Source organism: Accipiter gentilis, chromosome 2 (assembly GCF_929443795.1).
Source record: "Accipiter gentilis chromosome 2, bAccGen1.1, whole genome shotgun sequence".
Classification (NCBI taxonomy): domain Eukaryota; kingdom Metazoa; phylum Chordata; class Aves; order Accipitriformes; family Accipitridae; genus Astur; species Astur gentilis.
Genome location: NC_064881.1, coordinates 30971301 through 30985689, shown reverse-complemented (window position 1 = coordinate 30985689; position 14389 = coordinate 30971301). Strand labels below are relative to the sequence as shown.

The window sequence follows — 14389 nt, the reverse complement described above, 5'->3', positions numbered from 1 at the left end:
TTAGAAATTCATGCACCACTTCATTAAATACTTTAAGAGTGGTTCATATCAATATCTGATTGTCTTAAGCAATGGAAGCTTTGCTTCTATTTAAAACATAGAAATTAATACTGTTTTACTCCTTCACTTGATACTGCTCTCAACCTTAATGAAAAATGAAGCAAAACACTCATGCAATATTTGAGCCATACTTCTATTATCTTTAACGTACAGTGTTCCCATTTCTTCACTTCCAATCTTCTGTTATTTAAGTACTTTCAAAGGTTTTCAACTGTGTTTTAATTTGTTATGCAAGGTCAAAGTATGCACAGATACATAATGATGGAGGGGTAGCGTTTTTCAGCTTCTCACTCAGACATTTGTCTTTCCAACTGTAAGGAATAGACACTGAGCTCTATATTCCAGTGACACATCCAAAAAACTTAAGTCACAACTGATAACAGCAGCCTTTCCAATTCTTGCTATCAAATATTTTAATAAAACATACCAGAATTGCTTATTCAGCAAGTCAACTGATGTTTCAATATACTCACTTCATCACTCCTATTCATGTTCTCTTCAAAGTCTTTAATTCCCATAATTCCTTTAAGGCACATAGCTTGACAACCAACAAAACCTATCTGGCAATCAAAGAAAAGTTCACCTTTCATAAGGACCTAGTGAGGAAAAAGAAAAAGTTACTTTGAAGAATTCTACTCCATGAGAAATAGAAAAGATGGAGAAAAGTGAACCAAAATATGTGTAGGTTTATATAGTTAGACTTTAATAAATAGCAAGTTAATCAAACAGGGCACTTAGAAGGGATTAATTTAGTGTCTGATCACCTTAGCACTAGAAGTTTAGAGAATTTCTATCTACATGATTATTACAATAAACATATCCAATATAGCAGAACATGAAAAAAAATCAGTAATGAAATAATTTCAAAATATTTTATTGGTAACTATATACTACATTATTTATAATGAATCAAAAAAATCCTGTCAATGGAAAATTACCTCAACTGTGGTTCCTTCTTGTTCCCAGCATATAACTTCTTTGGATTTTACTTTCTGAGGGCTGTAATAACTACTTTCAGCTTGCATTTCAGTGAGCTATGAAACAATAGGATAAACACCTTATCTAAGTCAATATTAGTATTAAAAAGCAGTAACGTCATTAATATACAGAACTGATTAAGACAAATTAAACTATGGGCCAAAATTTATTAACAAGCAGGAAACAGGTGCAGTTAAACAGCTGTAATGCATTATCCATATTAGAATTTCTCATACTCAACTTCTGGTTGAAGTATGCCATAACAGAAAGTTTTAAATACACTATAGTATTTTTAGTTTGCTTATCTAAAGAGAAAATAAGTGAAAAGATGAAACAGGTACACAGCTGCATTATTAACACAGTATCAAATTAGATTATAAATTGCTGTAAAAATCCATAAATACATTATTTATTCTCCCCAGCAAATAATTAAACAGCATGATAATATTAAGGATACACTTTGATTACAACCATACTCATTTTTGTTTTTTGTCATGGAAATTGAGACAAACATGCATTTATATTTCTTGCATGATTTTGATGTAAAAATTTAAAGTGCTAGAACACACACTCAGGTTAAAAAGCATATAACCTGCAGCTAAGAAAAAGGAAAAAAGAGGCACAAAATAATGAAGGTGTTATGTTTCACATTAAAAAAATACTTAAGTTTATGGTGAGCAACTTAAATAGTTCAAATTCTAATTTTTATATAAAAATATCCACAAGCTCTCATTATTTTCAAGAGCAGATACACATGGATGTTGTTTTAAATTAAAATTTTGTAATCCAAATGTCCAAGAAAATTGGATGAAAAAAAATTACCGATCACCCTTCAGCTGTGTGCAATTACGGTAGAGGAAAAGCAATTAATTGATTAAAAGAACTCAAACATTACAAGAATCATTTTCACCATTATTAGAAAATGCTACATTTAATTTGGCATGATTTTAACTGGAATGATATCAACTGTTCAGAATGCTAATGCAGAAACTTGACCTTATTTTTTAACCAAAATATGAACCACAAATTAATTCCATACATTCTTTGTATGCAAGCAGAACAATGAATTCTGTTTTCCTCCTAACTGTCACCATATTAGTATCATATATCACTTCACATTTTAAATTTATAGAATGCAAGATGTTACATTTTAAGTAGTTCTTATCACTTCCTAATATAAAATACATAAACTTGTCAATGAAACTTTAGGAAAACCCAATCCAGCAAATCATGTTTAAAAAAGAAGTTCCTATTATTTTTAATGAGTTTTCTCATGTGAGGAAAGAGCGCACAAAATTACTACTGTATGACAAAGAACAAAAGAAAGATGCAGAGCCATGATAAATGAGAAATTTGAGTTTTGCTCGTTTGTTAAAGTTGGGGTTTTTTTAAGTGGTGTCCCAGGGATATAAAGGAGGAAGAAAACATTTTCCATGATTTTTTTTTTTTTTTTTTTTGGTTGTTGGTTGTTTTGGATTTGGGTTGTTGGTTTTTGTTTTTTTTTGGGGGGGGGGTGGATTTTGTTTGTTTGTTTGTTTTAAAATGAAGGCTGAAGTAGATTGACACAAAAGATAACTGAATGTTTGTTGATGTCCTCAAATTTTGCAGCCAAATTTGCCAGGAGACTAAAGGCTTAAAACCTTAAGCTTCCCACAGAATGCCTGCATACTCCCAACGTCACTTGTCTCACCCTTTCTGACAGTTGCTGAGCAGCTAAATGCTCTGCTACACCACCAAACAAAAATAGCTAAGACAGAGTTGCCATGAAGCTCCTCAAAACACTCTCTTGTGCCCAGGTGACAAGCCAAATGGGTAGAAAAGGCACAGGGAGCCTCTGATGGTATTGAGTGTATAATCAGGCACATAAACATTATAAGAGGGTTATGGAAGTATTGCAGTTCATCTGAAAAGCTCAAAGTCATTAAAGTCAACCTTAAGTTATTCTGCTGCACATAGAAATAGTATTATTTCCTGTTCTGAAAAGTTATGGCCTTGATTTAATATATGTTTAATTGTAAAAGCAAGAGCCACTTTCTATTATAGTTATGCACACAGAATTCCTTCCATATAGTTTGGCACATGTTAAAAGTATTTTGCTAATTTAGAACCTTAATTTTTAATTTCTGTCAGTACATCTCAATATCTTATTCAGACTCCCCATATTCCCTTCTGCAAGCTTAAAAAAGGAATAGGGGAAGCCCAGCAACTATTCTGAGATTTGTTTACAGAAAATACTCAAATTTTTCTCTACACACCATTCAAATCCAACCCATGGAAAATAATTTCAATGTTATCAGTTTAAATTCATATTTGCACAGATTATAGTTTAAAAAAAGAAAAAAGTATTCCTTCAATTCACAAGCTATATGAAGCTAAAGCTTTTTTATAAAGAAATAGATTTATATAAACATTAGATAGATAGAATACTGCAGTAAACATTCATAGAAAGCCTTTTAAGCTTTTTCTCCTATCAAAAATTATTAATCTAAGTAAATTAAGTGGTTTCCCTTGAAGATTAAAATGTTTGCACTCAGCTTCTAGCTCAAATGGCAAAAAAGCCTCAAATTGCAATTAACAGTACATTATGATACAAGAAGAACTTTCAACATTCACATTTTTTGCTATTCATTAATGTAATATTCCTTGTGTTGAGTCAAAGGGTATACAAGCACGCAGATAGTCTTTACGCACTTTCTCAACAAGCCAAATAAATCCTATATGACACAGAGCAATGCTTACCTTAAAAGTCACTGTTGCCTTTGTACAGTAAAACCCAACTGAAATAATAGGATCCTTGAGGGATTGAGATTTCTGCGGATGTAGCATTGTTCCATCATCAGTTCCACTAGAATCATTCTCTTCATCATCATAACTCACAATAGCAGGAACAAAAGACCAAGCCCAAGAAACCCATCCCTGTTGCTGGTCATCGTCATGATGCAAGTAAGGATCTTGATTAATATACTGTGTAGGATATTGCATTACTGAGCTTGTTTCATCTTCTGCACCTTTTAAACAAACACTAAGTAAAATTTCAAATCACCCATGCTTGAAAATTCATTTATTATACTCAAAATTATAGTATGTGAAATTTATCTAGGACAGTATTCCACATATCATTCACTGATATTTTGTTGATAATGACAGAAAATAAGTAGAAGTCTTAGACTTCTGAATATAAGTTTCAAAACATTTGATTCATTAGCATTTTCCTCAAAAAAAAAAAATTAAGGTTCTTCACAATAGTTTTATTATTGTACATTTGCAGTAAGACCAGAATTAGTCATGTATACTACATGCTTTCAAGATTCCTTCCATTAAAGCCTTTCTGAAGTTGCAAATTAAACCCTACTAAATAATGATATATTAAAAACTTGTAGTTTTAAATTTTAAAACAAAATAAAAAAAGGACTTCAATTGCGAAAGCCTTAATAAGGAAAATGTAAACACAGCACAGATCCAAAAATTAAGGTTGAAAACCCCCTTTGTTAAAAGACGTTTTTCAAGCATTCAAAGATACAGGTTTATCTATGGTCAAAAAAGCTGGTACGCCACTTTCGAGTCAAACAAACAAAACTGGTCTTCTGTGAAAAAAATATTAGAGAGCATATAGAACAAAATAAGGATTTCCCAAAAGATATGAGTCTAAGATTCATGATCCAAATGGGTAACACTGTACATGTACAAACAGCACAATTAACTTCACCTATCTGGCTTCACCACCACTCTTATGGGACTCCCGAGGGGTATTAACTACTTCAGAATTACCATAGGTAGTACAGTATGCAGCACTGTTCCCGTAGGGGAATATTGAATGTATTATTTAACTGAGAACAGAAATAGGCATATCCCATTTCTATTTACTTATTTTTTAAACTCAGAGATTCCATTCGTCCAAGTTTTAGACCTTTTAGTCTTTAGTTTAATTAGTCTTTAATCTTTTAGTTTAATTATTTATACACTTGCACAATGGGAGAAGCATAAGAAAAAACACTCATGTGAATTCTCTGCACATGCTTAGAGGTGAAGACATCTCCTCCCACAAGGGCAATGCGAGCTTCCTGCCTGCTCCCTTTACAAAACAGTGTCAGAGATCAGATTTCAATCCAAATGTAAATCTTGAAACACAAGAAATACAGAAGAGGTGCACATAAAGTCTTGGAAATTGCCAAGAGGCAGAACTATCAGAGGTAGAAGGAAAAAGAATTGATATGGAGCATGACTTGAGTAGTTTAGCCTAGACTGTTGTTGGCAAGCACAGAAGAAATGGTGGAAAGTATGCCAAAAGAGAAAAAAAAAAAAGTGTGGAGGTGTAGGACCTGGGTCATGCATAACATTTGGTCTACACAGCCATAAAATTCAGCCATCATTTAGCATACTTCTTGCTACAGTATGTGCACACACAGAGAAACCAGTAAAAGATGCCAAGTAATAGTTTGGTTTATAATATCTGTTAGTATTTTGGAAGCCATTAAAATAACATCTTTTTTTAACATCTTTGTCAGCAACATGGACAGTGGGATTGAGTGCACCCTCCACAAGTTTGCCAACGACACCAAGCTGTGTGGTGTGGTCAACATGCTGGAGGGAAGGGATGCCATCCAGAGGGACCTTGACAGGCTTGAGAGGTGAGCCCGTGCAAACCTTATGAAGTTCAACAAGGCCAAGTGCAAGGTCCTGCACGTGGGTCAGGGCAATCCCAAGCACAAGTACAGGCTGGGCCATGAGTGGATTGAGGTCAGCCCTGCAGAGAAGGGACTAAGGCATATTAGTGAATGAAAAACTGAATATGAGCCAGCAATGTGTGCTTGCAGCCCAGAAAGCCAACAGTATCCTGGGCTGCAGCAAAAGAAGCATGACCAGCAGGTCAAGGGAGGTGATTCTCCCCCTCTACTCCACTCTCATGAGACCCCACCTGGAGGTCTCCAGCTCAAGCTGAAGTCCAGAGGATCTGCTCGAGCGGGTCCACAGGAGGGCCAGGAAGATGATCAGGGGGCTGCTGAACCTCTCCTATGAAGACAGCCTGAGAGAGTTGGGGTTGTTCAGCCTGGAGAAGAAAAAGCTCCAGGGAAGCTTTATAGCAGCCTTCCAGTACCTAAAGGGGGCCTACAGGAACGTCAGAGAGAGACTTTTTACAGGGGCATGTAGTTGTCATGGTTTAACCCCAGCCAGCAACGCATGCAAGCACCACACAGCCGCTCACTCACTCTCCACCACCCAGCGGGATGGGGGAGAAAATTGGGAAAAGTAGTAAAATTCATGTGTTGAGATAAGAATGGTTAAATAGAACAGAAAAGAAGAAACTAATAATGATAATGATAACACTAATAAAATTACAACAGTAATAATAATAGGATTGGAATGTACGAACGATGTGCAGTGCAATTGCTCACCACCTGCCGATCAATACCCAGCTAGTGCCCGAGCAGCAATCCCCCCGCCCCCACTCCCCCAGTTTCTATACTAGATGTGACGTCACATAGTATGGAATACCCTGTTGGCCAGTTTGGGTCAGCTGCCCTGGCTCTGTCCCATGCCAACTTCTTGTGCCTCTCCAGCCTTCTCGCTGGCTGGGCATGAGAAGCTGAAAAAATCCTTGACTTTAGACTAAACATTACTTAGCAACAACTGAAAACATCAGTGTGTTATCAACATTCTTCGCATACTGAACTCAAAACATAGCACCGTACCAGCTACTAGGAAGACAACTCTATCCCAGCTGAAACCAGGACAGTAGTGCCATAGGACAAGGGGTAATGGCTTTAAACTGAAAGAGGGTAGACTGAAATTTGGTGTAAGGAAGAAGTTCTTTACTGTAAGGGTGGCGAGGCACTGGAACAGGTTGCCCAGAGAAGTTGTGGGTGCGCCTTCCCTGGAAGTGTTCAAGGCCAGGTTGGATGGGGCTTTGAGCAACCTGGTCTGGTGGAAGGTGTCCCTGCCCGTGGGAGGGTGATTGGAACTAGAGGATCTTTATAAGGTCCCTTTCAACCCAAAACATTCTATGACCTATGATTCTGTAAGACAGAAGAGCAGCTAGACTAAAAAGGGTGATATCTATATACTATGAGACAGAAGCTGGAAAAGGAGGAAGATAGACGTATCTTCTGTCACTAAATTAAAACTACTACAACCATTACGTAATCAACAGTCAAACTTTGGAACAAATGCACACCAGCCTAGTAAGCAACCCACAACATCCTCTAAACCCTTCAAAATACAAATACAATGTCAATTCCTTTATAACAAGTTAACGCATGAAGGGGAGCATGTACTTTGGAAACACAAAGCCTCTTTGGTTTTAACTCACTATGCTAACCACTGCATCAACTGCAAACATATAGGATAGTGAAATATAATGATAAAACCCCCATGTTTTACATATATGAGTTTGTTAAAGGACAACAATGCTCCTACTCATCAGGTTTTTAAATCCATTCTTGCTAGCCACCTGTAGCGAGATCACACTGGAACAATCAGGCTTCATAGCATAGGGCAGTGATTCAAGTTAAGGAATACATTTTACATAAATTACAAGATTGCTGTGTGACTGCATCTCACTGTTTCCGTGTTCAAATCAAGTTTGACCTTCAGAAATGCACTATCCTTTCTTTTAAAGGAATTGAGATACTTATCTCTAAGACTCTGGAATCTCTGCTATCTCTGACCATAAGTTTGGAATTAACCCAGTAGAAAATCACACTCTATTTATTTTTCTGCCTGTATTAGTTTTCAGCCAGGTAACGCTGCGCCAGCTTAGCCTGTGGCTACATAAATACAAGTGCTGGCACTATGGGAAGAGGGAGGGAATGCATCACCATCCTTGCTAGCAACAGCGTAAGTTTTCATCTGGTTGAATCAACCATGAAACTGCATAAATGAAACTTGGTAAGTACTTCAAGACGACAGCTGTAGACATTCATTCTTGTATCACTAAATAATGTAGATATTAAAATTAATATCCTCACCCATATTTTACCTGCTATAAGCTAAAGAAGCTACTGCAAACTCACAGCTAGAAAGACATTATGATTAATTAAAAATACAAAATGTATGGAATAAATCATGTTTAAAATAAGAGAGAAATTTGCAAGGAACAAGAATTATCTGGCTGATAACAGTTTTAGTGCCAACCTTGAGAATGCAATAGCTCTTAAATTAGTCCTTGCAGCATAAACTGTCCTTGGAGTATCTCAAATGTACTAACACACATGCTTTCAGAGGAATAAATATTTTCTGTATGACTTTACTTTGCACACATTTATTATATAAGTAATGCATAGAAATGACTAACATACAGGAAAAAAAAGTAAGTTCAATGTTTGTAAAACTTCCCTCCAATATGATTATACTATTCAGTGGCCGTGTTGCCAAACTGAATTTTATTCAAAAGGTGATGTTCATTTTGGATCTATACCACAGAAAGACAATAAATTGACTGCCTCATACCATGCTACTAGCTTAAATTTTTTATGTTTAGTTTTACTTCACAGTACGTATTAAAAAATAGTGGCTCATGATCTATTATACATGCATTACACTAGCACAGCAATATCGATGAAGGAGACTGCACATAAACTGGAAATGATACCAACACCAGCAGAAACCAAAATCCTATGTTCCAAACTCTAGTCTGAAAGATATTCCACATCTCCTTTTAAAAGCAAACGTACTCCCAACACTGAAAATCTGGTGGCATCATAGCTGTAGCATGAATACAATATTACAACAAAGTCGCACACTCAAGTGACAGTACTTTTACACATCTAAGAGGTATCACACTTATTTTGTACAAGACAACCCACTACAGTGGAATCAGGAATCGGTACTGCAAAATAGTAAGACTTAAAGTTTTTTTTCTCATTTCTGCATCAAGATTCTCATCTTCCTTAAACTCAAACCTCTAGATCCTACTAGACCAGAATACGCTCCCACCTTGCAGACAAATGTAAATCAGGGGAAGAAATCATAACTCCCTTTTCCTGCTGAGTTGCACAGTCCACTGGATATGGAAAGTGACTGTAACATACAAAAGCTTCAGGTTCAATTCTAGAGAATCCATTTTTTCATGGGACATACCTCCATCTATTAAACTAACTTCCCCAAGCTTCTACTCCTAGTCTATTTGTCCTGTCTTACTGTAAACTGACACTACCCTAGTGAAGAAGTGATGGAAAAGGAGGGAAAGAATGAATCGCCTTCCAAACTTAAGAAAATTCCAAATAAAGAATGATGCCACAACAATTGTAAAGTGCTGAAATAACACCAATAATTATTTTAAAGTGCTCCCCATAATATTACTTGGGGTTGCTAATCAATTATTTTAAAATTTCAATTATTTAAGCTATCCCAACCTCAATAAAATTAGGAGCAGATGTACGAGTTAGTTAAGGGTGAGCTACAAAACAAGTGGCAGTGATTTTAAAACACTAGAACACTAGGACAAGAGGTAGGAGATCTATTTTCTATTTTAATGGCAAAGGAGAATAAATAATGTGAAATATCACAACAAAAGGGCAAGTGCCTCTGGGTTGAGGTACAAATCACAGGACAATTAATCTCAAAGTGATATCTAAGTGCAGATGCCCAACAGGGACAGGAAGGTGTTAGATGTCTGACAAAGCCAATCCGAAGAGTGTTTTTGTTTCATATCTTGCATACAAGTTCAAGCAGATCAATTGGAAATACACTTTGCTCACTGGAAGCATTAAAAAAATTGCTTGCATTCTGCTGTCTCCATTAAGCCACTTTTAAAATCAGCAGCAGCAGAACTGGCCTCAATTTAAGCTTTCATATAATAAGTAAAAACAAAGGTCAACCTGTGACTCACACCTTTCAAATATTTAATCAGATTTTTTGGGGTCCCTACTTAAGAAGGAGTATTAATGGTTTTCAAGAAAAAAAGAAAATGGCCAGACAACATAAAAGAGATGTTTAAAAGGCATTCATAAAAACCTAGTTCTCCACAAAAAGGTTATAGTTAACAGATGTAAGCAGTTCTATGTGCCTAAACGTGTATTTCAAAGTAATGAAATCTGGCCATCTCCGTACAACAAGCTTGATACCCATCCTCGGGCATATGGGATCCCAGCAACCAGCTACAATGCGCTATTATAGATGCCTACAACAAAGTTACTGTCATGCTGGCTGTTAGACAGCTGCACAGTGCACTGACCCCACAAGCCTCATTCTGCAGGTGTCTGTCTATGCTGCATCTTTACAGTCTGCTGAAATACAAATTCCAAGTATACCTACTGTTCCTTGGGAGGATACCAAAGTATATAGGCAAGTAAGAAGTTACAATAATGGAACTAGATGACTGGAAGGGGGTGGCGGGGAGAGACTGTGAGGTTTACTGCACAGGTCATTTACCCCACAAAGCACATGAAGAGCTGAAATAATATTATGTACCCCAGTACAAAGGTCATATATATAACTCCATCTCTTTAACCCTCAAAAGAAGAGAGATAAAAAGTGCAGGGACAAGAAAAATACACAGGAAAGTGTAATTTGGCACACACAACCTTTTGTCCTGACATCATTTCAGTCAAACTGGGGATCATTTTCTCCACTGTTTAGGAATAACTCTCCTGTACCCAAACTCTTTAACACAGTGCACAGCTGCTTCTCCTCAATCAAGCATGGATAAAAAAATCCACTTCAATTCTCCCATTTTTATCCTAATAGAATATTGCAGTCAGTTCCTTCAACAGCTAATGCTCACCTAGAATTTCTTGCTGTTGAAAAGTATTTGCACCTGGTTTTCTCAGTAAACTCAAACCTCATATTCAGCCCAAAGTAGGCAATATATTAAACTCATACTCTTGATCTGCTTTTTGTTCTATTGGTATCCCCCCAAAATTCCCCACACTACTGTTCTTATCACCAAGTTTTCAATAAGGACCACTTCAGCCCATTAAAAATTTGAGTTTTATAGGATCTATGCAACATTTTATTCTGTTTAGTGTTGTAAAAGTGTTAACTCCTCACGTTCACAAAGGCCTTCTTGATTTTCATTTAGGTTTTTTGAGAGTAAAGATCACGACAGGGTCAGTGTGCTTTACAAATATTAGAAAATGTCACAATATTCCTTTGGGATGGAAAGGTACTGTTATTATTGCCATTTTACACCTGGGAAACATGCTTCATATGCTGGAATTACAGCTGCCATGGATTTCATTTCATGAAAGAAAAAAAAAACCCAAAACTTTCATAATACAGAATCACAAGGCAATCATTCAGAAGAGGCAGCACCATGAACTGTTAAAACCACTTTCAGAAGTTCAGTAGCTCATACTGCTCATGATTCCAGCTTCTCAAATCTGTCCCAAGCTTCTTGCTCAGCATCTTCTAACATCATCGTGCAGACCCTTCCCAGCTGTCTGCCTGCCCTGCACCCCTCCCTCAGCAGTGCAACTTTTCTAGTCCACTGCTTGTATGTTTTTGCCAAGGGAGTGTTAGACTTCCTCTGCTTGAGCTTTTTCTGTCCTTCATACCTCTCGGATCATTCTTTACTTAACCAGCTCTAGCATTTCAGCCTTAGATCATCAACCTCAGCAACTCCATCCAACTAAATTCCAGCTCTCCCTTGTATCCTGGCTTCTTGTCTCCTTTCATGCCTATATTGTTTCTATTTCTAGTTACATTGGCCAATTTTTTCCACCACAAACCAAAAGCTTATTTTCAAGTCCCAGCCTGCTACAACTACAACTGCTGGCTCTGCCATAGGCTCATATCCACACCCTCCTCCCTTTTGTATCTCTCAGCCCTGAAATACATCCATTTCCTCCTCTGCACTACCAGTAGTCAGACATCCAAGCCCGCAATTCAGGCAGCCCTCAATCCCTCAGAAGCAAAAGCTCTGTCCAGCCCTGAGCAGCAGCACGGTCCAGCACACATGCAGTACTAAGTGAATTTACATACCAAACTAAAGCGAGTTTCTACCTGTATTTCTGACCTGTAATTTTAGCTGTATATTTTGAATGCTTTCAGCTTGACACAATTTGAGCAGACTTTACTCGGGCAGCAAAATACATTCATGACACAGGCTACCCTGCTGCCAAATCTCAACGTCTTGGGTCTTACATTTGGTTATACAAGAACAAACAAACGGCTGCTGGAATACTCTTAGACATGGATAGGTGACTGATTTTATTATGTCAACAACAACATAACAAAAATAAGCTCCATCCAAAAGACTAAGAATTAGTGATAACTGAACCCAGTAAATTCTTCAAACTGAAAGGGTGGGGACTGCTTACTAATAAACACTGTGTAAAACTGTTTAATGAATCTTCAGAACCCTTTCAAAGAGTTATAAAAATATAATCTATAAAGGAGGTCTGTACATTATTAAACCGTAAAGAATTTAGGCACAATTCCAGTGAAGTTAGTCTTGGATTTCATGAAGCGTTACTCTTGGAAAAAAATGTGGCTAGTATAGCTCAGCAGATAATACATGCCATTTATTATTGTACTTCATTACATATTTTTTCTGAAAATAGTAGCACATTTGAGGTTTCCTCAGTAAAGTTCACATCTGTGATTGGAAATTTGGATGACAAATGCACCATGAAGTACTAAGAAAGTGGGTTTTGTTTCCTTCTCAGACACAGATATAATATGAAGTCCGAAGAAAAAAAAGTAAACTCACAAACTGATGGTATGGGTAACCTGGTTAATGTTGATTTGGCACTCCTGCTTAAGTGCACTGAACAAGAGGAAAAAAATCATTAGCTATTTAAAAGTTTTATTTATGTGTGTGTACGTGCATGTGCACATATGTGTATACATATGCCTACATACATACTAAACTCTATGCAGGAAACAAGCATAAATGGTATGAAGAGAAACAGCTGGTAACAGTTTTAGCCTGTATGTGGCAAAGTATTTTGCAGTGAAGATAGAAATGGACTTCTAGGACTGTTTCTACGGCTCTGGCTTGGCCACCCAACAATTGCCATCTGTTTTGTGTTCTGAAGGAGATAGTTCTGTCAAACAGATATGACCATATAATTAAGTACAATGACAATGTTTCAGCACAGCATAGTTGAACAAAAGCCGCATAGGAAATTACAGATTTCCCCCTTGGTAGCTCATGTCATTGCAACCTTAGTCTAATTTCTGACCCTTCTGACAACTCTTGTGTACATCAGTGTGAAGTTACATGATATTATCTCTTTTTTAGAAGGCTACTTTAGGAAAAATTAGGAAATCACATTCACAGTTGTTAAAAAAAGACTGTGAATGATATTTACAGATAGCAATTGCTATTCCTTCCTAAGGACATACATTAGAACTAAGGATGACAAGAGATGCATTGCCAAAGATTTACTCATATTTGGACATAAGGATCTCAAATTCCATTTGAGATGCAGAAAAGACTGAGTACTTGTAGGCAGATGCCTTTTGTTTTAACCTTAGTCTTCGCTTAAACTATATTTGTTTCACTACCCATCTCAGACCCTAACCAAAAGAAGCCAAACAAACAAAACCTGCATACCCCTCCTATCTGACTTCCATCCTCTTCCACAGTTACAGCTGTTCATCCCAGTCTTCTCATTACTAAGCTAATCTTCATCTCCAATCTTTAGATCTTTTCATTTGTAACTCACTGCCTACCAGTCCCAGCTGTTCTCATATTGACTGATTTCTCCATTCTTTCAATGTCTTTCCTATATTCAAGTGGTCCTACTTGCCTTAGTAGCTCCAGGAATCCAGCCACAAAGTTCAAACAACTCCAAATACATCAAAATTCTCTATGGCATGAAAACTTGGCCAAATTTGGGTGAACTTTGATGGGAACGAAAAAGATATTCATGGTACAAAGATAACCCTCTGTCTGAAAGCAAGGGTAATGCAACTCTTCATAGAAAAGTTCATCACCCTTTCTCCTGCAAATAGTACAATCAAAACATTGGTTAGATGCAAGGAGTTCTTCAAATGCACACTAATGATTTTTCTAAAAACTAGGCTTTTTAAGTTCCAGGAGAAAGTTATATTAATATTTTTAGAATATTAATCAAGTACTTCTAATCATATGTCTTGTGTAACAAACTCCACATTTCTTCTAAGGCAAATAGTTTCTTGTGCAGAAAACTATTTGAGCTTTAGAGAAAATACAAGACAACTATATACAGACATCTTATTTATTTGCTCCACATAGCAGGAGCACAACAGAGAAATCTACATCTGGCATGACAGTGAAACAGTTATCTGTGCCAACCAACACTGAAGGCTATATTTTGGCAAAAAAAATTTCCACTGCTGTCATTTTTCTAATATATTTATTTCTCTGAAACCAGAGAAGACAGCAATACAGGATCAAAAAATCTATAAATTTATGTAAATTAAA

At 36.7% G+C, this 14389-nt stretch overlaps 1 protein-coding gene across 7 annotated transcripts in view; it reads right to left on the bottom strand.

Annotated features, from left to right (window-relative positions):
- Nucleotides 1-14389, bottom strand: part of VPS13B (vacuolar protein sorting 13 homolog B) — a 485377-nt gene that overhangs the window by 409994 nt on the left and 60994 nt on the right. For all 7 annotated transcript variants that reach the window (XM_049818749.1, XM_049818740.1, XM_049818775.1 and 4 more), the window contains 3 exons: nucleotides 3778-4046; nucleotides 999-1094; nucleotides 534-656 (listed from right to left, as the gene is read on the bottom strand). In XM_049818749.1, coding sequence (XP_049674706.1) covers nucleotides 534-656; nucleotides 999-1094; nucleotides 3778-4046 — 488 coding nt within the window. The remainder of the gene's footprint in view (nucleotides 1-533; nucleotides 657-998; nucleotides 1095-3777; nucleotides 4047-14389) is intronic.